This window comes from Aotus nancymaae, unplaced genomic scaffold (assembly GCF_030222135.1).
Source record: "Aotus nancymaae isolate 86718 unplaced genomic scaffold, 86718_ANA_hifiasm-v0.15.2.pri h1tg000067l, whole genome shotgun sequence".
NCBI lineage: Eukaryota > Metazoa > Chordata > Mammalia > Primates > Aotidae > Aotus > Aotus nancymaae.
The window spans coordinates 18462604-18485828 of record NW_026988482.1 but is presented as its reverse complement, the minus strand read 5'-3'; the positions used below and the strand labels follow the sequence as shown (position 1 = coordinate 18485828).

The following is a 23225-nucleotide window of genomic DNA, read 5'->3' as shown; positions in this document are numbered from 1 at the left end:
GGTAGGCAAATGTAGCATGTCAATTTCTATTTAAAGAAATTAATTATTTCATCATATAGTATGTGCTTAATTTTTTTTAATGTTATTCTTTTTGCTTTTCTTCATTCCTGTGCATCATAAATTAGAGTTAACGCAAGTCTTTGTTCCTGTTGCATGTTGAACTTGCTGTAGAATAGCAGTGCTGGAGTATATGACTCTAACAAGTAAATACTGCATCAGGTACCACAGGATATTATAATTTGTTTTTATATATCTTTATATGGTCAGCATCTGTTGCAAAAAAAAAAAAAAAGAAAGAAAAGTTTGGAACCAATGTTTGTTTGGCTGACGACGTTTGACAAAATTTTAAGTATAGTTTATTCAGAAACCCTGAGGAAAAGGTTACACACGCAGCCCAGCCAAGTGAAGTTTTGAGAGGGGTTCTCAGGGTGATGAAAGGAGAAATAATCAACCAGTCAGAAGTACAGTTAAATTAGCTGGCCCCAGAAGGGATCTGTTCGATGGAAGATGGCCCTCTTATCCTGCTGACTAGTTGATTCTCAGTACCTAGCTTCACTTACCCCAGGTCATTCGCCCCCATTCCTCGAGAACCTAAGGGCCTGACTCACCCCCTGTCTCTGCAGAACCTCTCTAATACACATTCCTGTCACTCCTTCCACTACCATGATTGCTGACATCCTTGACCTGTCCTCCACTGACCTGTCTTCCTTCTAATCTCAGCCTCCCACCTCCACAGTCATACCCTTGACCTTGTGGCCTGCCTCACTTTAGATTCCTAATCACTGACCTCAAATAGCTCTCAATGCTGCTTGGCATGCATGTGTATTTCTGTAGTCATTCTCTCTCCTGCCCTCCCAGATGACTGTTTCATGCCTTCTCCTCCCTCAGTCCTCCAGTGCCTCCTTTCCTCCCTTGCTCTTGGCTCATGACCTTGCTTCCTACCTCACTGAGAAAATTGGTCCATTACATGAAAACTCCTACCGGCTACACCACCTGCATGCATTTGTGCCCATGTATTTGACCTTTTCTTCTGTCACTGCAGATGGCCCACATTCAGAAGATATCCATATTCTGAATACACCAAAGTTTTCTTATCCGTTTTCCTACCAATGGGCAGCTCTTTGCTTCTAAAGCCAGAGCTACATAAGGATGAGCCTTGTATTTGCTTCCTTGTGGATGTGTGGAAGAGCTTACTTCGGAGTTCTTCTGAAGAAGGAACACTTCCACACCCAGGAGCTGGATCTCATTCTCTCACAGCACAGGCTCCAGGAGACTCCCTCACTCTCGTTTGCATTGTCTTTTTCCCTCTCTTTAGGATCATTCTCATCAGTGCATAAACATGGTGTTATTTCTTCTACCCTGACCTCACATTTCTCTCTAATTACTGCCTCATTTGTCTTTGTTTTTTTTATTGTACTTTAAGTTCTGGGATACACATGCAGAATGTAAAGGTTTGTTACATCGGTATACACGTGCCATGGTGGTTTGCTGCACTCATCAACCCATCATCTACATTAGGTATTTCTCCTAATGCTGTCCCTCCTCTAGCCCCCCACCACCTGACAGGCCCCAGTGTGTGATGTTCCCCTCCCTGTGTCCATGTGTTCTCATTGTTCAACTCCCACTTATGAGTGAGAGCATGTGGTGTTTGGTTTTCTGTTCCTGTGTTAGTTTGCTATGAATGATGGTTTCTAGCTTCATCCATGTCCCTGCAAAGGACATGAGCTCATCCTTTTTTATGGCTGCATAGTATTGTATGGTGTATATGTGCCACATTTTCTTTATCCAGTCTGTCATTGATGGGCATTTGGGTTGGTTCTAAGTCTTTGCTGTTGTGAACAGTGCTGCAATAAACATACGTGTGCATGTGTCTTTATAGTAGAATGATGTATGATACTCTGAGTATATACCCAGTAATGGGATTGCTGGGTCAAATAGTATTTCTGTTTCTAGATCCTTGAGGAATTGCCACACTGTCTTCCACAATGGTTGAAGTAATTCATACTCCCACCAACAGTGTAAAAGTGTTCCTGTTTCTCCACATCCTCTCCAGCATCCATTGTTTCCTGACTTTTTAATAATCTCCATTCTAACTGGCATGAGATGGTAACTCATTATGATTTTGATTTACATTTCTTTAATGACCAGTGATGATGAGCTTTTCTTATATGTTTGTTGGCCACATAAATGTCTTCTTTTGAGAAGTGTCTGTTCATATCCTTTGCTCACTTTTTGAGAGGGGGGGTTGTTTTTTTCTTGTAAATTTGTTTAAGTAGATTCTGGATATTAGCCCTTTGTCAGATGGATAGATTGCAAAAATTTTCTCCCATTCCTTAGGTTGCCTGTTCACTCTGATGACAGTTTCTTTTGCTGTGCAGGAGCTCTTTAGTTTAATTAGATCCTATTTGTCAATTTTGGCTTTTGTTGCCATTGCTTTTGGTGTTTGAGTCATGAAGTCTTTGCCCATGCCTATGTCTTGAATGGTATTGCCTATGTTTTCTTCTAAGGTTTTTATGGTTTTAGGTTTTATGTTTAAGTCTTTAATCAATCTTGAGTTAATTTTTGTATAAGGTGTAATGAAGGGGTCCATTTTCAGTTTTCTGTATATGACTAACCAATCTTATTTATTAAATAGAGAATCCTTTCCCCATTGCTTGTTTTTGTCAGGTTTGTCTAAGATCAGATGGTTGTAGATGTGTGTCATTATTTCTGAGGCCTCTGTTCTGTTCCAGTGGTCTACATGTCTGTTTTGGTACCAGTATTACACTGTTTTGATTACTGTAGATTTGTAGTATAAAGTCAGGTAGCATGATGCCTCCAGCTTTGTTCTTTTTGCTTAGGATTGTCTTGGCTATACAGGCTCTTTTTTTGGTTCCATATGAAATATAAAGTAGTTTTTTCTAATTCTCTGAAGAAAGTCAGTGGTAGCTTGATGGGGATAGCATTGAACCTATAAATTACTTTGGGCAGTATGGCGATCTTCACGATATTGATGCTTCCTATCCATGAGCATGGAATGTTTTTCTATTTGTTTGTGTCCTCTCTTATTTCCTTAAGCAGTGGTTTCTAGTTTTCCTTAAAGAAGTCCTTCACATGCCTTGTAAGTTGTATTCCTATTTTATTCTCTTTGTAGCAGTTGTGAATGGGAGTTCACTCATGATTTGGCTCTCTGTTTTTCTATTACTGGTTTATAAGAATGCTTGTGATTTTTGTACATTGAGTTTGTATCCTGAGACTGCCAAAGTTGCTTATCAGCTTAAGGAGATTTTGGGCTGAGGCGATGGGGTTTTCTAAATATACAATCATGTCATCTCCAAACAGGGACAATTTGACCTCTCTTTCTATCTGAATACCCTTTATTTCTTTCTCTTGCCTGATTGTCCTGGCCAGAACTTCCAGTACTGTGTTGAATAGGAATGATAAGAGAGGGCATCCTTGTTTTGTGCTGGTTTTCAAAGGGAATGCATCCAGCTTTTGCTCATTCAGTATGATATTTGCTGTGGATTTGTTGAGTTTATTGAGAGTTTTTAGGATGAAGGGGTGTTGAATTTTATCGATGGCCTTTTCTGCATCTATTGAGACAATCATGTGTTTTTTGTCATTGGTTCTGTTTATGTGATGGATCACACTGATTGATTTGCGTATGTTGAACTAGTCTTGTATCCCCTGGGTAAAGCCTACTTGGTCATGATGGATAAGCTTTTCGATGTGCTGCTAGATTCGATTTGCAGTATTTTATTGAGGATTTTCACATTGATGTTCATCATGGATATTGGCCTGAAATTCTCTTTTTTGACTGAGTTTCTGCCAGTTTTGGTATCTGGATGATGCTGGACTCATAAAATGAGTTAGGGAAGTGTCCCTCTTTTTCTGTTGTTTGGGATAGTTTCAGAGGAATGGTATCAGCTCCTCTTTGTACCTCCTCCTTCCTTCCCTCCATGTCTCCTCCCCTCCCTTTGTTTCTTCCTCTCTCCCTTTTTTTGTGATGTTTTGTTGTGTTTGCTTCTTGCCCACTCTCCCCCTCTGATGGCCAGACTGTTTGGGCTCCATCCTTGGGCCACCCTTCTGCTTTTGATCTACATTCATCTCTCAGGTGATTTCGTCTCATCTCAGTTACGGGCACCATTTAGATGCTTTTGAATATCAGATTTTTATCCATAGCTCTGTAAATACAACCTTCTATTTAACTTCTCTATTGGGGTTAGGTGTTTCAAAATAAATACTTCCAAAGATAATCTCTTGATGTCCCCAAATCTGCTTTTTTTAAAAAAATACTTTCCCATCTTAGTGGCAACTTTACCCTTCCAGTGGCTTAGGTCTGAAACGTTTCAATTCCCCAGCTCCTCACTTTCTCACATCCCACGTTTGCCTCTGAGCAAATCCCTCTGGCTCTGTCTTTTAGAACTGAGAAGTTCTGGCTCTGTCTTTTAGTGCCCTGAGAAGTCCCTCAGGGCACTTCTCGCCACCCTCACTGCCATCCATCTGGCATAGACCACCACCATTTCTCGTATCAGTGATTGTACCATCTCCTAACTGGTCTCCTGGCTTCCACCTTTGCCCCCTTTTGTCTGGTCTCAACACAGCAGTCAGAGTGGTTTTGTTAATAACCTTACACATTACTTCTCCATCCAGAAACCTCCAGCAGGCTCCCATCTGATTTAAAGTAAAAGCCAGTGTCCTCACTATGACTTACGAAACCCTGTAGAATCTGGCCAATGATTATCTCTCTGCCCTTATCATCAACTCTTCTCACATTCCTGCAATCCATACCAGACACACAGGCCTTCCTCTGTGTTCCTTGAACTGCCAGCCAGGCTACTGCCTCAGGGACTTTGCATACTTTTCCCCCAGAAGAAAGTCTGCCCAGCTTCCTTCAGGTCTTTATTGAGAGTTGTCTTCCCCTGGCTATGCTGTCTACATTTTAGTCCTCCTACCAAAACTTCCTCTTCTTTGTTTCATAAGTGATACTTAGCACTCTCTGACATACTATACATGTTACTTATGAATAGTTTAATTATATGTCTTCTCCAAAAAAGTAAGCTCCAGCTGTGCTTAAGTTTAGTTCCAATCTACAGCACCTAGAAAAGTATCTGGTATGTGGTAGTTGCCTACTGAGCATTTGATGAATGAATGCATATAAGCAGTCACCTTAAGAAGGATACAATATGTAATACCAGCATAAGGAAAGACTTAGACCAATGCAATAGAATTGAGAGGCCAGAAATAAACTCTCACATATAATGTTCAACAAGGCTGTCAAGATAATTGAATGAGGAAAGAATAATCTTTTCAGCAAATGGTGCTGGGACAACTGGATAGCCATATGCAAAGGAATGAAATTGGATCCCTACCCCACACTATATGCAAAAAATAACTTAAAATAGATCAAAGACCTAACTGTAAGAGCCAAGACTAGAAAACTCTTAAGAAAAAACATGGATGTAAATCTTTGTGATTTCGAATTAAACAGTAGTTCTTGGATGTAACACCAAAAGCAGAAGCAATAAAAGAAAAAGATAAACTGGACTTCATCAAAATTGAAACCTTTTGTGCTTCAAAGGATACCATAGAGAGGTTGCAGATATTTGCAAATCACATATCTGAGAAGGAACTTCTATCTAGAATATGTAAAGAACTATTATAACTCACAAATAACCTAATTTAGAAATGAGCGTAGGTTCTGAATAGGCATTTCTACAAAGATTTTTTAAGTGGCCAGCAAGCACTTGGAAAGATATTTACATCATTAGCCATCAAGGAACTACAAAGCAAAACCACAATAAGACAGTACTTTACACTCATTAGCATAGATGTAAAGAAAAGGGCAGATCATAGCAAGATTTGATGAGGATGCAGAGAAACTGAAACCCTTGTACACTGCTGTTGGGAATGTGAAATGGTACAGCCACTGTAGAAAATGGTTTAGCAGTTCCACTAAATGTTAACCATGGAATTGCTGTGTGATCCAGCAATTCCACTCCTAGGTATATACCCAAGCAAAATAAAATAAATATGTCTACACAAAAATATGCATATTAATATTCATGGCAACATTATTTATGATAGCCTCAAATGGAAACAACCCAAATGTCCATCAACTGATGAATGGATAAATAAAATGTGATTTGTCTATACAGTGGAGTATTATTAGCCAATAAAAAGAAATGAACTGGTAATACATGTCACAACATGGATGAAACTTGAAAACATTATGCTAAGTGGAAGAAGCCCATCACAAAGGACCACATATTGTATGGTTCCATTTATGTGGAATTTCCAGAATAACCACTTTAATACGGAAAGTAGACTGGTGGCTGCCTAGGGCTAGGGGAGATAGGGGATTGGAAAATGACTGTTAAGGGGCATAGGCTTTTGGAGGGTGCAAGGAAAATGTCCTAAAATGTATTGTGGTGATAGTTGCACAAACTCTTAATATACTAAAAGGTACTGATTTATATATGTTCAATGGGAGAATTATATGGTATGTCCATCAGTAAAGCTGTTGTTTTTTGTTGTTGTTGTTAAAGAAGAATACATTTACAAGCCTAGAGTGTTCTAATTCTTTTAGAATTGCTCTACATTGGTATCCAAGAAGATTAAATAAATAAGAAAAAAGTTAGAATAACTCTATCTCCTATTTTATTAGTAACTAATCTTTAGCCTTTGAGGGTAGATTTGACTTTAGAATAGCAAAAAATAATTTAATACCAAATCTTGGGAGTTCATCAGTAGCCAAACTGCCTCATACAGTTGGGAGTAGAAAACCAACAACAGAAAGCCATTTTCACTTACTCACTGTGACTAGATATCTAAGAGTTCCAAAAATCTTTTGTGACTTTGCAATTCCATTTCCCTAGAGTAAGCATAGAGCCTCTCAAACTCATTGCTAAGCGAACAACAATTATTTGCATGTATATGTTCTTGTGTGTTTCTTTAAACTTCATTTAGATTACTTCATAGTCTTATCTAAGTGCATTTGGACTCCTCAGCTAAATTGCACCTTGTGTGCAAAAATTTGTTTTGTATTTCTTTTGCAAACCCTCCTACCTACCCCCTAACTCCCACCCTTCATCCCTAACCATCACGGCCTAGACAAAACCATAAGAAAGATGATTTAGAATCCTCATTTTTAAATTGATTACTGTCACAGGTCAGGTTTCCTGGCAACCAAACTCTGAGATAGAGACTGGTATGCAGGACTTTCATTAGAGAAAGCTCTTGAGAATCAACACTTGAAAGGGATGGGAAAGGAAACTGATTTAGCAGAGGGAGAAGTCAGGCAACAAAGCCTCAGCTGATTTCATTGGGAGCTCTGAAGCTGGAATGGCTGGGTTTTTGTTTTTCATCCTGATAGACTAGTCAGTGGGTACAACTTCCTCAGGAAACAGGAGCGAGTGTGGTCAAGGTGGCTCTCTTCAGCTCAGGTGTGTCTTCTAGCAGCCCTTACAGCAGCTGGGAGAATAATTCCTTCAGTTCTGATGGAACATCTCAGCAGTGCGTCCCAGCATTCTCTAAAGTTCCCTTATACTCTGAATGTTGCCCCTCTCAAGGTCCAACTCCTTAAGCAACTGTTCCTGGAAGGATGTTCTTAGGGACCATGATTCAAAGTTATCTCGACTTTGTAAACTTCAGTTTTGTGCTGTGATATGCTTTGAAAATAGGGAATGTTTCTTCTAATCAGATTGGCATTAACTTTATGATTATATAAGATATCAGTCCTATATTATAAAGCCTAAGCAATATAAAAAAAAATGCCTGGACTTGACAGATACCTAATCCATTTCTAGAATTTCATCTGTGAATGGATTCAAAACTTAAGGAACTTATGACCAAAATGCAGTTTTTCGGGACTCTGCCAAAGTTTGAAGGAAGTGCTTTTTAAACTGCAGTCTATTGTGTTACAAAAAGATGACATAAATGTTCTCATTAATATTTTCCAGAGTGCAGGATACCTTTATTATGTCTTTAGTTCATGTGGACTTGAATATTATATTCAGGAATTTTTTTCAAGTTTATCACTTGATTTATAAAAGTGTGTTGCAGATGACAAAGTTATTGACATTATGATTTCCTTATCATAACCAGGGAATTCTCTGAGACATATAATTCTGGCATAGGTGAAAAGCTAGATATGTAATTTTTCTTTTCTTTTTTTGAGACTGAATTTTGCTCTTGTTGCCCAGACCAGAGTGCAGTAGCGTGATCTCGGCTAATCTCAACCTCTGCCTCCCAGGCTCAAGTGATTCTCCTGCCTCAGTCTCCTGAGTAGCTGGGATTATAGGCATCCGCCACCAAGCCTGGCTAATTTTTGTATTTTTAGTGGAGACGGAATCTCGCTATGTTGCCCAGGCTGGTCTCAAACTCCTGACCTCAGGTCATCCACCCACCTCAGCCTCCCAGAGTGCTGGGATTACAGGCATGACCCACTGTGCCTAGCTGATACATAATTTTTCACAGCCTTCAGGGATCAGATTTTTCATGCTGTAAATTGCATTCATAGGCATGTAGACAAATATTTTTCTACTGTATTCTAAAAACAGTGGTAGAAACTAGTAGAATAAAAGTCAGCTGCTTATCCATATACCAGCAATGAACATTTGGAATTTGAAATTAAAAACATCACACCATTTACATTAGCTAAAAAAAATGCGATACTTAGGTGTGAATCTAAAAAATGTACAAGATGTAGATGAGAAAAACTGCTAAACTCTACTGAAAGAAATCAAAGAAAATGTAAATAAATGAGGAGATATCCCATGTTTATGGATGGGAGGACTCTCTTTTAAGATGTCAGTTCTTCTCAACTTGATGTATACATTGAACACAAGCTCCATCAAAATCCAAGGAAGTTATTTTATGGATATTGACAAGCTGATTCTATTGTTTATATGGAGTGGCAAAAGACCCGAAAGAGCCAATACAATGCTGAAGAAAACCAAAGTCAGAGGACTGACACTACCCAACATCAAGACTTACTATAAAGCTATAGTAATGAAGACAGTGTGGTATTGGTGAAAGAATGGACAAATAAACCAATGGAACAAAGTAGCCCCAAAATAGATCTACTATTGGCAATATCTCAATGGAGAAAGGATAGTCCTTTCAACAAATGGTGCTATAACTGATAACTGGACATCACATACAAAAAAAAAATGAATCTGGATACAGACCTCACACCTTTTACAAAAATTAATCCCAAATGGATCAGAAACCTAAATGTAAAACACAAAACTATAAAACTTCTAGAAGATAACATGAGAGAAAATCTAGGTGTTCTAGAGTTTGATAATTACTTTTTAACGATTACAGTTCCAAAAGTGTGAAAGAAATAATTTATGTTTGACTTCTTCAAAATTAAAAATTTCTTCTCTGCAAAAGATACTTTTAAGAAAATGAAAACAGCAAAAAACTGGGAAAAATATTTCCAAAACACATAAATGATAAAGAATTTGTATCAAAAATACACAAAAAACTCTGGAAACTCAACAATAAGCAAACAACCCAGACAGGCACGGTGGCTCACACCTGTAATCCCAGCACTTTGGGTGGCCAATGCAGGTGGATCACTTGAGGTCAGGAATTTGAGACTAGCCTGGTCAACATGGTGAAACCCTGTCTCTACTAAAATACAAAAATTAGCTGGAAGCTGGACATGGCATGGTGGAGGGCACCCATAAGCCCATCTGCTGGGGAGGCTAAGGCAGGAGAATCACTTGAACCCAGGAGGTGGAGGTTGCAGTGAGCTAAGATTGTGCCACTGCACTCTAACCTGGGTGACAGAGCGAGACTCCATCTCAAAAAAAAAAAAAAAGAAAAAACAACCCATAAACAACCCAATAGCTCACTCATTGCCATGCAAATGCAGAATGGTATAGCCACTTTGGAGGACAGTTTGGCAGTTTCTTAGAAAACTAAGCCTACTTTTACCATATGATAGCAGCCATGCTCCCTGGTATTTACCCAAATGGGTTGGAAACTTATGTCCATACACAAACCTGCAGATGGATGTTTATAGCAGCTTTATTCATGATTGTCCAAACTTGGGAGCAACCAAGATGTTCTTCAGTAGATGACTGGATAAAATTCTGTGGTACATCTATATGAGGGAATATTAATTAGTGTTAAGAAGAAGACATGAGCTATCAAGCCATGAAAAGATATGGAGGGACCTTAAATGCCTGTTGCTGAGTGGAAGAAGTCAGTCTGAAAAGGCTATATACTGTATGATTCCAAATAAGTAACACTTTGGAAAAGGCAAAACTATAGAGATAGTAAAAACGTCAGTGGCAGCTGGGAGTTGTCGGGGAGGGAAGGAAGGGTGAGATGAATAAGTGAACCACAGGGGATTTTTAGTTGTATGATAATGTAATGGTAGATACATGACATGATGTATGTCTCAGCTCAGACTGCTGTAACTAGAATACCAGACCATGTGGTCTAAATGACATTTATTTTTCATACTTCCAGAAGTTGAGAATCCAAGATTAGGATGCTGGCAGATTTGATTCTTAGGCCTTCTTGAATCCTCATGTGGTAGACAGAGGAAGCTCTAGTGTCTCTTCCACTACTTATCTGGGCACTATCCCATCATTGGTGCTCTACCCTTATGATCTCGTCTAAAGCTATTTACCTCCCTAGCACCCTACCTTCTAAAACCATCATGTTGGAGGTTAGCACGTCAACATGTGAATTTCAGGAGATATAAACATTCAAGCCATAACAATGCATTTGTGAAAACCTGTATAGTGAACCCTAATGTAAACTATGGGCCTTGGTTAATAATAATGTATCAGTTTTGGCTCATCAGTTGTAACAGATGGACAATATAAATGCTAGATGTTAGTAATAGGGGAAACTGGGCAAATGAAGAGTGTACAGGAACTCTCTACTTTCTGTGTAGTTTTTCTACAAAACTAAAACTTTTAAAAAATAAAATCTCTTCATAAAAAATAGAACTTCATTAGACTTTCATGTGTTCTAATATATAGATTAAATTTAAGCCAACACATGAGTTATTTGTACTCATACAGAACTGGAATCAGTGTGCTTGCTTCTTCTTTCTTCCCCTTCCTTCAATCCCTCAACCTTCTCAAATGCTTTTTATTATGAACAGAAAGTTCACAAAAAAGCAAAATGCAAATGCTGTTAAGCATGTGAGTAGATGCTCAACATCATTCAGAGTAAGATAGGCAAATGGAAACTAAACTGAAACACCTGTTTTCACCTTATCAGATTGGCAGAAATTCACCAGAGAGATACTACCTTGGTTCCATAAGGCTGTGGAGGACCAGCCAGTCTCATACTCAGCTGCTGATTGTACATGTACGCTTAATACCATATATGGAACAATTTAACAGAATCTACTTAAATTATAACTGTGTGTATCCTTTGACCTAGCAGTTCTGTTTTTGGGAATGTATTCCACACATATACTTGCCTATGCACAAAATGACAAATGTTGGAGGAAATTTATTGCAGCAGCCTTACTAATAAAAGTATTAGAAATAGTGTAAATGTCCATCACTGGTCAGTAAATTGTGGGTGCTCTCGAGGTACCAATATGGAAAGATCTCTAATACTAGGAAATACAAAAAAGGAAAATGCTGAACAGTATTTTTGTATGCTCCTTTTATATACAAAATAGAGAAAATATTAATATATTCTGATTGTACATGTGGGCAGAAGGAACAGTAGGGCATTGGGAAGGTGAGGGCAGGAGTAGGGGTATCACCGTATACCTTATTTCCTAACCATGTGACTGTATTACCTTCAAACTATAGTTCAAAAAGATGTAGTTATATACATTGTTTAACAATAAATTCAGACTAGCTAGGATAAATTGCTTTTGCTGTTGTTAAACCTTAAAAATTATTTTTATATACATATGAATATTTATCCTCTCTTGAGTATTTTCAGTATGGTAAATTCTGAGTTGTTAAAATTGATTGTTATTGTCATTTTGTAACTGAGAGGGTCTCCCTAGTGAAAACCTGACTTTCTCAAAGAGGTGGTTCAAATTTCTCTTTGCTTTTTTTTGTGGGGGACGAAGTCTCACTCTTGTTTCCCAGGCTGGAGTGCAATGGCGCGATCTCAGCTCACCCCAAACTCCCCCTCCTGAGTTCAAGTGATTCTCCTGCCTCAGCCTCCTGAGTAGCTGGGATTACAGGTGCCCGTCACCACGCCCAGCTAATTTTTTGTATTTTTAGTAGAGATGGGGTTTCACTTTGTTGGTCAGGCTAGTCTCAAACTCCTGACCTCAGGCGATCCACCCGCCTCAGCCTCCCAAAGTGCTGGGATTATAGGCATGAGCCACCACACCCAGCCTCTCCTTACTTTTTTGATAGTAGTGTGCCTCAAGCGTATCTTAAGAAGATAACAAGTAATAAACCAGAAACCAGTATTTTCTTCAAGAAAATGTATCAGTGGAGAAAATGTTATCTTTGAAAAAATATGTGTAGTTATAAAAAGTTTTAGCTATTTTTTTGTTACAAACTCTCTGTTCAATTGTATGAAGTTATTCTCTTTTAGATCAAAGACTTGCCAGTTGGCTTTACTTCTTTCATCCCCTTTCTTCTGTATCCACTGCCTCTATACAACTATTTTTCCCACTTCCCTTGCTCTGACAAAGATGTCAAAGGTTACATTAAAGCAAAACCTGAGAAGCTTGAGTTATCGCTGATAAGTTCAACAAGGAGTAGATTTGAGTGCAATCTGCGAAGTAGAAGGTGGGAAGCATTCCTTCCTGAAACCACATGCTCTGTTAGGCCCTAAGGCACAATGAAATGTGGGACATGAACCCTAAGCCCCAGAAGCAGATGCAGTGGAGGTCACAAAGTGATCTCCCACTTTAAGAAGTCTACACACAGAGTTATCTATACGTTTCTCTCTCTGCCAGGCTTCTTGTCTTTACTCTTATCAGTGTTTGGACAGCTCCTGACAGAACACAGGCAGTTTGGTGCTCTGTAATCCCAGTTCTTTGGAAGGCTGTAGGAAGATTGCTTGAGCTCAGGAGTTCAAGACCAGCCTGGGCAACATGGCAAAACCCTGTCTCTACAAAAAATACAGATATTAGCTGGTGTGGTGGTGCACACCTGTAGTCCCAGCTACTCTGGAGGCTGAGGTGGGAAGGTCACTTGAACCCAGTAATCAGAGGTTGTAATGAGCTGAGGCCATGCCACTGCACAGCCTGAGTGACAGAGTGAGACCGTGTCTCAAAAATAAAAAATACCAAAAAAAAAAAAAAAAAAAAACCCAGAAAAGATGCATTGCCTTTGTTGTGGACAATTATATTTCTGATATAAGGAAACATTGTCATAGGTTTGGGAGATATAGGTCATTTTCAAGGTATTCACTGTTAATCTTAGAACTGATTTAGAAGATTTTGCTGAGTTTAGATGGTTTCTTTGGAATCCTAGTTTAATTCTTCATTGTTTTACCTGTGATTTTGGGGGAAATATATATGTAAAGTAAAAGTCTTTTTAAAATAAAATTTTTAATTTTAAGATAGTTTTAGATTACAGAAAAGTTGACAAGCTAGAACCGATAGTTCCCATATAACCCGTAGCTAGTTTCCCCTACTTTTAACATCTAACACTGGTATGGTACACTTGTTATAATTAGTTAACAACTACTAATATGTTATTATTAACTAAAGCCTATACTTGATTTAGATTTCCTTAGTTTTTATCTGATAAGACTTATCTTGTATATTTCCTGCCACAGTCCTAGACTCAGACATTCTTCCAAGGACCTGTGGTTCCTTTGTTTTGGAGAATGGTATTAGAAACCAAGATGTGTGTGCATCTCTTAACTTTTAACCTGAATCCCTGTTTTTAAGATAGATTTCTTGCAGGTAACATAGTTGAGCCTTGGTTTTTATTCTAACTCTGACATTCTTTGTCTTTGAATCAGTATATTTAGGCCACCTGGAGTGTCCTGCACCTTGTCCTCCTCACCCTCGCTGTGTCAGGTGACCGCAGGAGGTCGATTGTGTGTTCTCTTTGTGCTGTTGTAGAGTCACCCACTTTCCTTTCCTGTGGCCCCTGCGGTACCACATCTGCCTTATGACTAACAGTTTAGGTTTTACAAGAGTGTATTTCTTCATTGAGACTTAAATTCTCACTTGATACGATTAAAGTAAATGAAGTAAGTATATAGTAGAATAAAAGCATAGTCTTAAGATATCACTTTGCTTTGTAGGCCTTAGTTAGAGAATATTTCTGGGCACATGGTTTTTAATGTGTTCCTTGGTTTTTTTACTTGTCAAGCAATCAAAATAATTGTTGAAAAAACAAAGCAAGCTCCAAATCACACATAAACCCTCTTACAGATTTTATTTCCTTTCACCATCGTCAAATCTGCCCTAGAAACTACTTTGTGCATGAAATGTGGCTGAATGAGAGGAAAACAAACTTTAACACATGTAAATTGCTTTAAGGCTGTATGAGATGCCTGCTTTGGTTTCACAGGGCTTGCCAAAGCCTTGAAAGCCAGCTTTCTCACTCCAGTGACAAATGACAACCCCATCATTCAGTGTCCCTCAACTACAACAAACCTCTTGATTAGCAGGTCCCTACAATGGAGATCATATTTTAAGGGAGCAAGCCTGTGAGACATATGATTTAATTTATCTGTAACTCTTTAGATTATTTTCTTGTATTCATTTGGTCTAATTGACATTTCCACCCAAATCCCTTTTCTATTAAGTGATGAAATAGAGAAGGAACTGAGTGTGGCGGCTCACACCTGTAATCCCAGCACTTTGGGAGGCTGAGGCAGGCAGATCACCTGAGGTCAGGAGTTCAAGATCATCCTGGCCAATACGGTGAAACCCCGTCTCTACTAAAAATACAAAAATTAGATGGGTATGGTGGCGGGGACCTGTAATTCCAGCTGCTCAGGAGGCTGAGGCAGGAGAATCGCTTGAACCTGGGAAGCGGAGCAGTGAGCTGAGATCGCACCATTGTACTCCAGCCTAGGCAACAAGAGCAAAACTCCATCTGAGGAAAGAAAGAGAAAGAAAGAAAGAAAGAAGAGAAAGAGAAGGAAAGGAAAGGAAAATACTTTTCATGCTTTTATACTGATCAGTTACTCTTCCCTCTCATTGTTTTGACTCTCCTAACATTTCCCCTTTACACTTCTTTTAGATTCCAGTTTTCTGTTAATCTTTATTGAGTCTCAGAAACCAATACTGCCAAATATTGCACTTTGACATGCTGAACTGAAAAGGGAGCCTCAAGGTCTCTCTGACCTCCCTGATACCATCTCTCCCAAAGCATAGGATTCTCTAAAGTTCCCTTGTCTGCCTAAAGTCCAGACCTACCAAAGAAGAAAACAATTAACTGCTGATCACTTCCCTGAGTTCTCATTAACTGAATCCATATCACAGGAAGGAAAACTGAAGTCTGTCAGTAAACCCAAACAGATTTTTGTCATAAATCATTGTCTACTCCCTGGGCCCAATAGAATTTGTCCCTAGGCCATTGTATGTTCTTCAAGCCCATTGAATTCTCCCTAATAATTATGTAATGCTCCTCAATAGAATTCCTCTTCTACCCCCTCCAATAACCTGTTTTGCCAGGATCCAAGCCCCTATTCTTTTTGTGTGGCCTCAAGATGGTATATAAGCTTCTATACCCCATTGGGAGCTTGGGGCTTCATTCTGAACACTCCTATTCATACACATTAAATAAATTGTTACATCTTTTCTCCTGTTAATCTGCTTCTTGTGAGTTGATTTTTCAGCAAACCTTCAGGGGTTTGCTGTACATCTTTTAAGTCCAACATCTTGTTCACTTGACTGATCTTGGGAAGTAGCCCATGCAGACAGCCTAGAGGCTAGGCCTTTTGTGATGTTAGTCATTCCCTGTGTGGATCTTCAGCACACCAGGAATGGAGCTTGGTTGGTGTGGAGCAAGGTGAGCTAGATCATAGACGTAGCTCTGCCCTGAAGATGTCTTCTCAGGGTGTCTACCAGGGCTTAGGGCCTGAAGACACTGCCAGAGAATTCCTTTTGAACTCCAGAGAAGAGTCCTAGTCATTATATTATTGAGACATAGACAAATTTTGTGATGCTTTCTTATCTTTTAACAAATTCATATGAGTTAATTAACTGATTAAATAATTAGAGTTTAGTCTTTCTGTACAATCTATACCAAAGGATGACAAAATCCCTCCTGCCACCTATTAATAAAGTTGTATTGGCACCCAGCAGCACCCATTTGTTTATATATTCTGCTTTTCATGCTGTAAGGAGTGGCAGAGTTGAGTAATTGTGGCAGAGATTGTGTGCCTGCAAAACCTAAAATATTTACTCTGTGGTCTTTTAAGAACTTTGCTGACCCTGCTGTAGATTAAGAATCTTTTGGATTAGAAATTGCATTGGATCTGTAGATTACTTTGGGTAATATACATATTTTAATAATATTAAGAGTTCTAATACAACACATAAATACAGAATCTTTTCACTTATTTGTGTCTTCAATTTCTTGTGGAAATGTTTTGTAGTTTCGGTGTGCAAGTTTTTCACCTCCTTGGTTGTATTTATCACTCAGTATTTTAGTATTTTTATTCTTTTTGATGCTACTGTAAAAATAATCGATTTCTCAATTTCGTCTTCAGATTGTCCATTATTATTAGTATATAGAAATGTAACTGATTTATGTGTGTTGATTTTGTATTCTACAATTCTGCTGAGTTCATTTATTAGTTCTGATGGTGTGTGTGTGTGTGTGTGTGTGTGTGTGTGTGTGTGTGTGTGTAGAATTAGGGTTGTGTACATTTAAAATAATGTAATCCATGAACAAAGATAATTTTACTACTTTCCAATTCGGATACCTTTTATTTATTTATTTATTTATTTATTTTCTTAATTGCTTTGGCTAAGACTTCTAGTACTTTCTTGACAAGAAGTGACAAGAGTAAGCATTCCTTGCAGTGTTTCTGATCTTAGAGGGAAAGCTTTCAGTTTTCCATCATTTGGTATGTTAGCTCTGGGCTTTTCCATATATGACCTTTAGTATGTTAAGGTAATTTCTTTTCTACTCCTAGTTTGTTGAGTGTTTTTATCATGAAAGGGTATTGAATTTTGTTATATACTTTTTTTGCATCAATAGAAATGATAATGTGGTTTGTCCTTCATCCCATTAGTATGGTGTATTATGTTAATTGGTTTACATATGTTGTTCCATCCTTGTAGTTCAGGAATAAATTCCACTTGGTCATGCTGTGTAATTTTTTAAATGTGTTGTTGAATTTGGTTTGCTAGTATTTTGTTAAGGATTTTGTGTCAATATTAGTGATATTGGACTATAGTTTTCTTTTTTTTTAATTATGTCTTTGGTTTTTTATCAGTGATGTTGACGTCATAAAATCAGTTTGGAAGTATTCCGTTTTTGTCAGTATTTTATAAGAATTCGAGATGTATTGGTGGTAATTCTTTAAATGTTTGGTAGAATTCACCCATGAAGCTCTCTGGTCCTGGGCTTTTCTTGTTGGTAGGTTTTTTATTACCAATTCAATCTCCTTACTAGTATAGTTCTGTTCGGACTTTTTTTTCTTCATGATTTGGTTTTGGTAGGTTGCATGTTTCTAGGAATGTATTTATTTCTGTTTATCCAGTTTATTGGTATGTAATTGTTCTTAGTAGTCTCTTATAATCTATTTTATTTCTGTGGCATCAGTTGTAATGTTTCTTCTTACATTTCTGATTTTTGGTATATGACTCTTCTTTTTCTTCATTAATCTAGCTAAGAATTTGTCAATTTTGTTGATCTTTTCAAAAGACCAATTCTTTTGTTGAATTTTTTTTTTGGCATTGTTTTTCTATTCTCTATTGTATTTATTTTTGCTCTCGTCTTTATTGTTTCCTTTCTTCTGCTAACTTTGGGCTTAGTTTGTTCTTTTTGTAGTTTCTTGAGGTTAAAGTCAAGTTATTGACTTGAGATTTTTCTTGTTTTATAATGTAGGCATTTACCACTATAAACTTCCGTCTTACTACAGTCTTTGCTATGTCCCATAAGGTTTGTTATATTGTTTTTGTTTTTATTTGCTTCAAGATATTTTCTAATTTCCTTTGTAATTTCTTCTTTGACTCATTGGTTGTTCAAGAGTGTGTTAATTTCCACAATTTGTGAATTTTCCAGTTTCCTTTTGCTTTTGATTCCCAGTTTCATTTCATTTTGGTCAGAAATGATACTTGGCATGATTTCAGTCTTTTTAAATTTGATAAGGCTTGTTTTGTGGCCTAAGGTATGTTCTATACCAGAGAATGTTTTATATGCACTTGAGAAGAATGTTTATTCTGTTGTTACTGGGCATAGTGTTCTGTATGAGTCTATTAGGTTGAACTGGTCTATGGTGTTAACTTCTGTTTCCTTATTGATCTTATGTTTGATTGTTTTATTCATTATTGAAGTGCAGCATTGAAATGTCCTACTATTACTGTATTAATGTTCATTTCTCCCTTCAGTTCTGTCAACATTTGTTTCATATATTTGGGTGCTCTGATGTTGGATGCATATGCAATTATAATTGTTATGTCTTGCTAGTGAATTGACCCTTTTATTTTTACATAATATCCTTGTTCGTCTCTTACAACAGTTTTTGAATTAACGTCTGTTTTGTCTGATATAAGTATGGTCATCCCTGCTTTCTTTTTGTTACCATTGTCATGAGTATTTTTCCTCATTCTTTCACTTTCATTATATGTATGTCTTTACATCTGCATGTAATTGAATCTTGTTGTTGTTGTTTTAAATCCATTCAGCCACTCTGTGTCTTTTCATCAGGGAGTTTAACCCATTTACACTTAAACTAATTACTAATAGAGCAGACTTACAATTGCCATTTTGTTTATTGCTTTCAGTGTGTCTTGTAATTATTTTGTTGCACTTTTTCTGCCTTGATGCCTTCCTTTGTATTTTTTTTTTTTTTTTTTTTTTTTGGAACTGGCTTTGATTCTCATTTTCTTTTTTGTATCTTTTACAGGTATTTTCTTTGTAGTTACCATGGGGATTAACATAAAATATAGTTTAAACTGATAAAACTTCAGTCACATACAAAAAAATCGTCTCCTTTACATTTCCCCCCACCACTTTTTATTATCAGTGTCACAAATAATATTTCTTTTTTGAGACAGGGTCATACTCTGTCACTCAGGCTGCAGTGTAGTGGCACAGTCACAGCTCACTGTAACCACAACCTCCCTGGGCTCAGGTGATCCTCCCCACTCAGCCTCACGAGTAGCTTGAACTATAGTCATGGGCCACCATGCTGGCTAATTTTTGTATTTTTTTATAGAGACAGGGTTTCACCATGTTGCCCAGGCTGGTCTCAAACTCCTGAGGCTCAGTGGTTCACCCACCAGGGCCTCTGAGAGTGCTAGAATTATAGGCATGAACCACTGTACCAGGACACAGATTATATTTTGGGATCCATTAGCATTCTTTTATAGTTACTTTTATGTTTTTATTTTTTAAAGTGTATACTGGAATTAGAAGTTATTTATATATCACTATCGCATTATTAAAGAATTTTTCCTTTGTCTATATATTTACCTTTACCAGAGAGTTTATTTTTTCTTATGCTTTTGTGTTGCTATCTAGTGTCCTTAAGCCTCAGCTTGAAGGACTGCCTGTAGCATTATGTGTAAGGTAGTTGTAGTAGTAATGAAATCCCTCAGCTTTTGCTTTATCTGAAAGGTCTTTATTTCTCTCCTACATTTTTTAAGTCATAATTTTTCGAGGTATAGAATTCTTGGTTGGCAGTTTTTTCTTTCAGCACTTTGAATATATCATCTTGTTCTCTTCTGGCCTGCAATTTTTTTTTCCTGAGAAATCTGCTGATAATCTGGGAATTCCCTTGTAAATCATGAGTCACTTTTCTCTTGCTGCTTTCAAGATACTCCCTTTGTCTTTGATTTTGACAGTTTGATTATAATGTGTCTTGGTGTAGGCCTCTTTGGGGTCATCTTAGTGGGATTCCTTTCAATTTCTTGAATTTGGATGTACATTTCCTCAGATTTGGGAAGTTTTCAGCTATTATTTCTTCAAATAAGCTCTTATTTCTTTCTCTGTCTTCTCCTCTGGAACTCTTATAATGCATAACCGGTCCAGCTGATCGTGTCCTATTAAGCTTTCTTCACATTTCTTCTTATTGTTGTTTTTGCTCCTGTGACTCAATAATTTCCAATGACCTATTTTTGAGTTCACTGATTCTTCTTTCTGCTTGTTCAAATCTGCTGTCAAACCCCACTAGTGATTTTTTTTTTGAGATGGAGTTTAGCTCTTGTTGCCCAAACTGGAATGCAAAGGCACGAACTTAGCTCACTGCAACCTCTGCCTCCTGGGTTCAAAATATTCTCCTGCCTCAGCCTCCCAGGTAGCTGAGATTACAGGCGACTGCCACCATGCCTGGCTGATTTTTTTGTATTTTTAGTAGAGACAGGGTTGCCCCATGTTGGTCAGGCTGGTCTTGACCTCCTGACCTCAGGTGATCCACCCACTTTGACCTGCCAAAGTGCTGGGATTACAGTTGTGAGCCACTGCACCTGGCTGAATTTTTTGTTTTTTTTTTAATACAGATAAGGCCCTGCTGTGTCACCAGGCTGGAGTGTGGTGGTGTGATAATTACTGACTATAGCCTCAAATTCCTGGAGTCAAGCAGTTCTACAGCCTCAGTCTCCCAAGTAGCTGGAATAGCAGGCATGCGGCATCACACCCAGCTAAGTTTTTGATTTTTTTTTTTTTGTAGGGATGGGGATCTTGCTATGTTATTTGGGCCAGTCTCAAATCCTGGCCTCAAATGATTCTCCACCTTGCCCTCCAAAAGTGCTGGGATTACAAGTGTGAGCTACCTAACCTAGGTGTGACTTTTTCAATTCAGTTATTCTTCAGCTCCAGAATTTCCACTGGGTTCTTTTTTATAGTTTCTATTTGACTGTTGATATATTCTCTTTCTGTTCATGCATTGTTTTCTCATTTTATTTAGTAGTCTGTGTCCTCTTATAGCTCACTGAGCTTTTTAAAAACAGTTATTTGAATTCTCTGTCAGGCAATTCACAGATCTTCATTTGTTTTGGGTCAGCTTCTGAAGAATTACTGTGTTTCTTTGATTGGGCCATTTTTTTCCTGTGTTTTTCATATGCCCTTTTGTTTTTGCTGGCATTTGGGCATTTGAAAAACAGCTATCTCTCTGTCATTACAGACTAGTTTTATACAAGGAAGACTTTCACCAGTCAGCCCAGTTAGTGAATCAGAGAGTCCAAGTCTTTTCTGGTATTATGTCTTCTCTGGGATTATACATCTAATTTCCAGATTAGAAAGGCTTGCCAGCATTTTTTTCAGGAGATTGTGATTTCTTACTGCTTCTGGTGTCTGTCTGCTGTACCGCAAGTTTTCTGCTGCTGACAAGTTCTTAATTGTTCTCAGCACCCCCCTAGGCATTTAAAGTATGCCCTTTAAGTTCACATGCCCTCTAATTTAGAAAAGACAGAAACTAGTCCCTCAGGCGGTCCTCTGAAAAGACAAAGTTGGATGTATGCGGTCTACAGTCTATGGTCTACTTTCTCCTTCTTTCCCTAGGTGGCATGAGAAAGGCTCCCCATGGTCCCAGCTTCTCTGATGGCTGTTCTTTAATGTATTCACTTTGGTGCAGACTCCCTGGCTCAGTCCTTTCCTTTGTGGGGTCAAATCTGACATTGGCCCTTCTCTGGGGCTCCTTTGGGAGCTGCTCTTTTCACTTCATTGGTCCTATTCTCAAAAGTTCTGGCAACTTCTCTTGTTTTCCAGTGTTGTTCCTTACAGAATATATCTTTCTATCATTACAGGGGAACCCTTGAGAGTAGAAGTAGATGTACATGCTTGGTCTACCATCTTAAAATGAAAATCCCTGAGGTGGTTTTCTTAAGAGCCTCATTCCATAACATTTTTTTAAAATCTCTGGTCCATTAATCAATTTTATTAATTTGTATTTGGCATGTAGTTTGTCTAGTGTTGTACTGAAGCAAGCATAGAAAGTCAACACCAAGACAAAATTATGCCATGATCAGCAGAGAATACCTTTTTCAGGACATTCCTTTTGTTCTGTTGTGGCTGGGATCTGAATGGAAAGAGGTAACTGTACACACATACCATTGCAGGAATCAGATCTGCTTTCCAGAATTCTAAGAATTCAACACTAGTTTGCATTTTCTGTTTCAGTAGAGACAGGGTTGGGGACATATTCCTACAAAACACAGCTACTACTATGGATTATATCACAAGTTTTCTAGTTTTTGCAAAATGGTTCTGCTAACTCTCTGTGCAGCTGGCATGAGAGTCCTAGGGTTTGATAACCCTGCAGTGACCAAAGGTGAGCAGTGTGCTGATACTAGAGCAGGCAGTACTTTACCATTGCACTGGAAAATATTTAGCTTCTTTCTGAGTGCTAATTTTCTCTGGTCCTGTTCTTTTTTTCCATTTTCCCAACTCAGGCACCCTATCATCACTGTTTAAGGCATACTGTTATGGGGAGCCAATTTTTTTGTATTTACTAGTTTTAAAATTCTGCCTATCTCCTCACTCTGCTCACCACCCCCTCACTGTTTTTCTCCTTTACTTTGTTTAGGATAAATTTTGTGAGTTTTACTGTAAAAGAAGATTGTTGATGAAGAATCACAATTCTGGTGCATAAAATGTCTTCTTTTTTTCAGTGACAGGCTTCTTCCACCCTGCTGTTCATTTTAAGTGTTTTTCTTCAAATATGAATAGATTCCTATTTTATCTTGTTTTCTTTTATTTAAACAAGTAAAAATGACTAAAATGCTTTTTTTTTTTTTTTTTTTTTTTTTGAGACAGAGTTTCGCTCTTGTTACCCAGGCTGGAGTGCAATGGCGCAATCTCGGCTCACTGCAACCTCCACCTCCTGGGTTCAGGCAATTCTCCTGCCTCAGCCTCCTGAGTAGCTGGGATTACAGGCACGCGCCACCATGCCCAGCTAATTTTTTGTATTTTTAGTAGAGATGGGGTTTCACCATTTTGACCAGGATGGTCTCGATCTCTTGACCTCGTGATCCACCCACCTCGGCCTCCCAAAGTGCTGGGATTATAGGCGTGAGCCACCGCGCCTGGCCTAAAATGCTTTTTACAGTTTGTTTGTTTTTTTTAATTCTCAGATTAGTTAGCATAAATCAGTTCCCAGCCTTGAAACAGAGTGGCTGTATGGAAAATATAAATAATATTCAAAAA

At 38.1% G+C, this 23225-nt stretch overlaps 1 protein-coding gene across 2 annotated transcripts in view; it reads left to right on the top strand.

Annotated features, from left to right (window-relative positions):
- The window catches only part of ANO10 (anoctamin 10), a 244775-nt gene that overhangs the window by 155946 nt on the left and 65604 nt on the right, over positions 1 to 23225 (top strand). The window contains exon 11 of one of the 2 annotated variants that reach the window (XM_064366972.1): positions 20582 to 22798. The exons of the other annotated variant lie outside the window; for it this stretch is intronic. Coding sequence (XP_064223042.1) covers positions 20582 to 20734 — 153 coding nt within the window. The 3' untranslated portion in view covers positions 20735 to 22798. Of the gene's footprint in view, positions 1 to 20581; positions 22799 to 23225 lie in introns of those variants that run through there. 2 annotated transcript variants of the gene reach the window in all.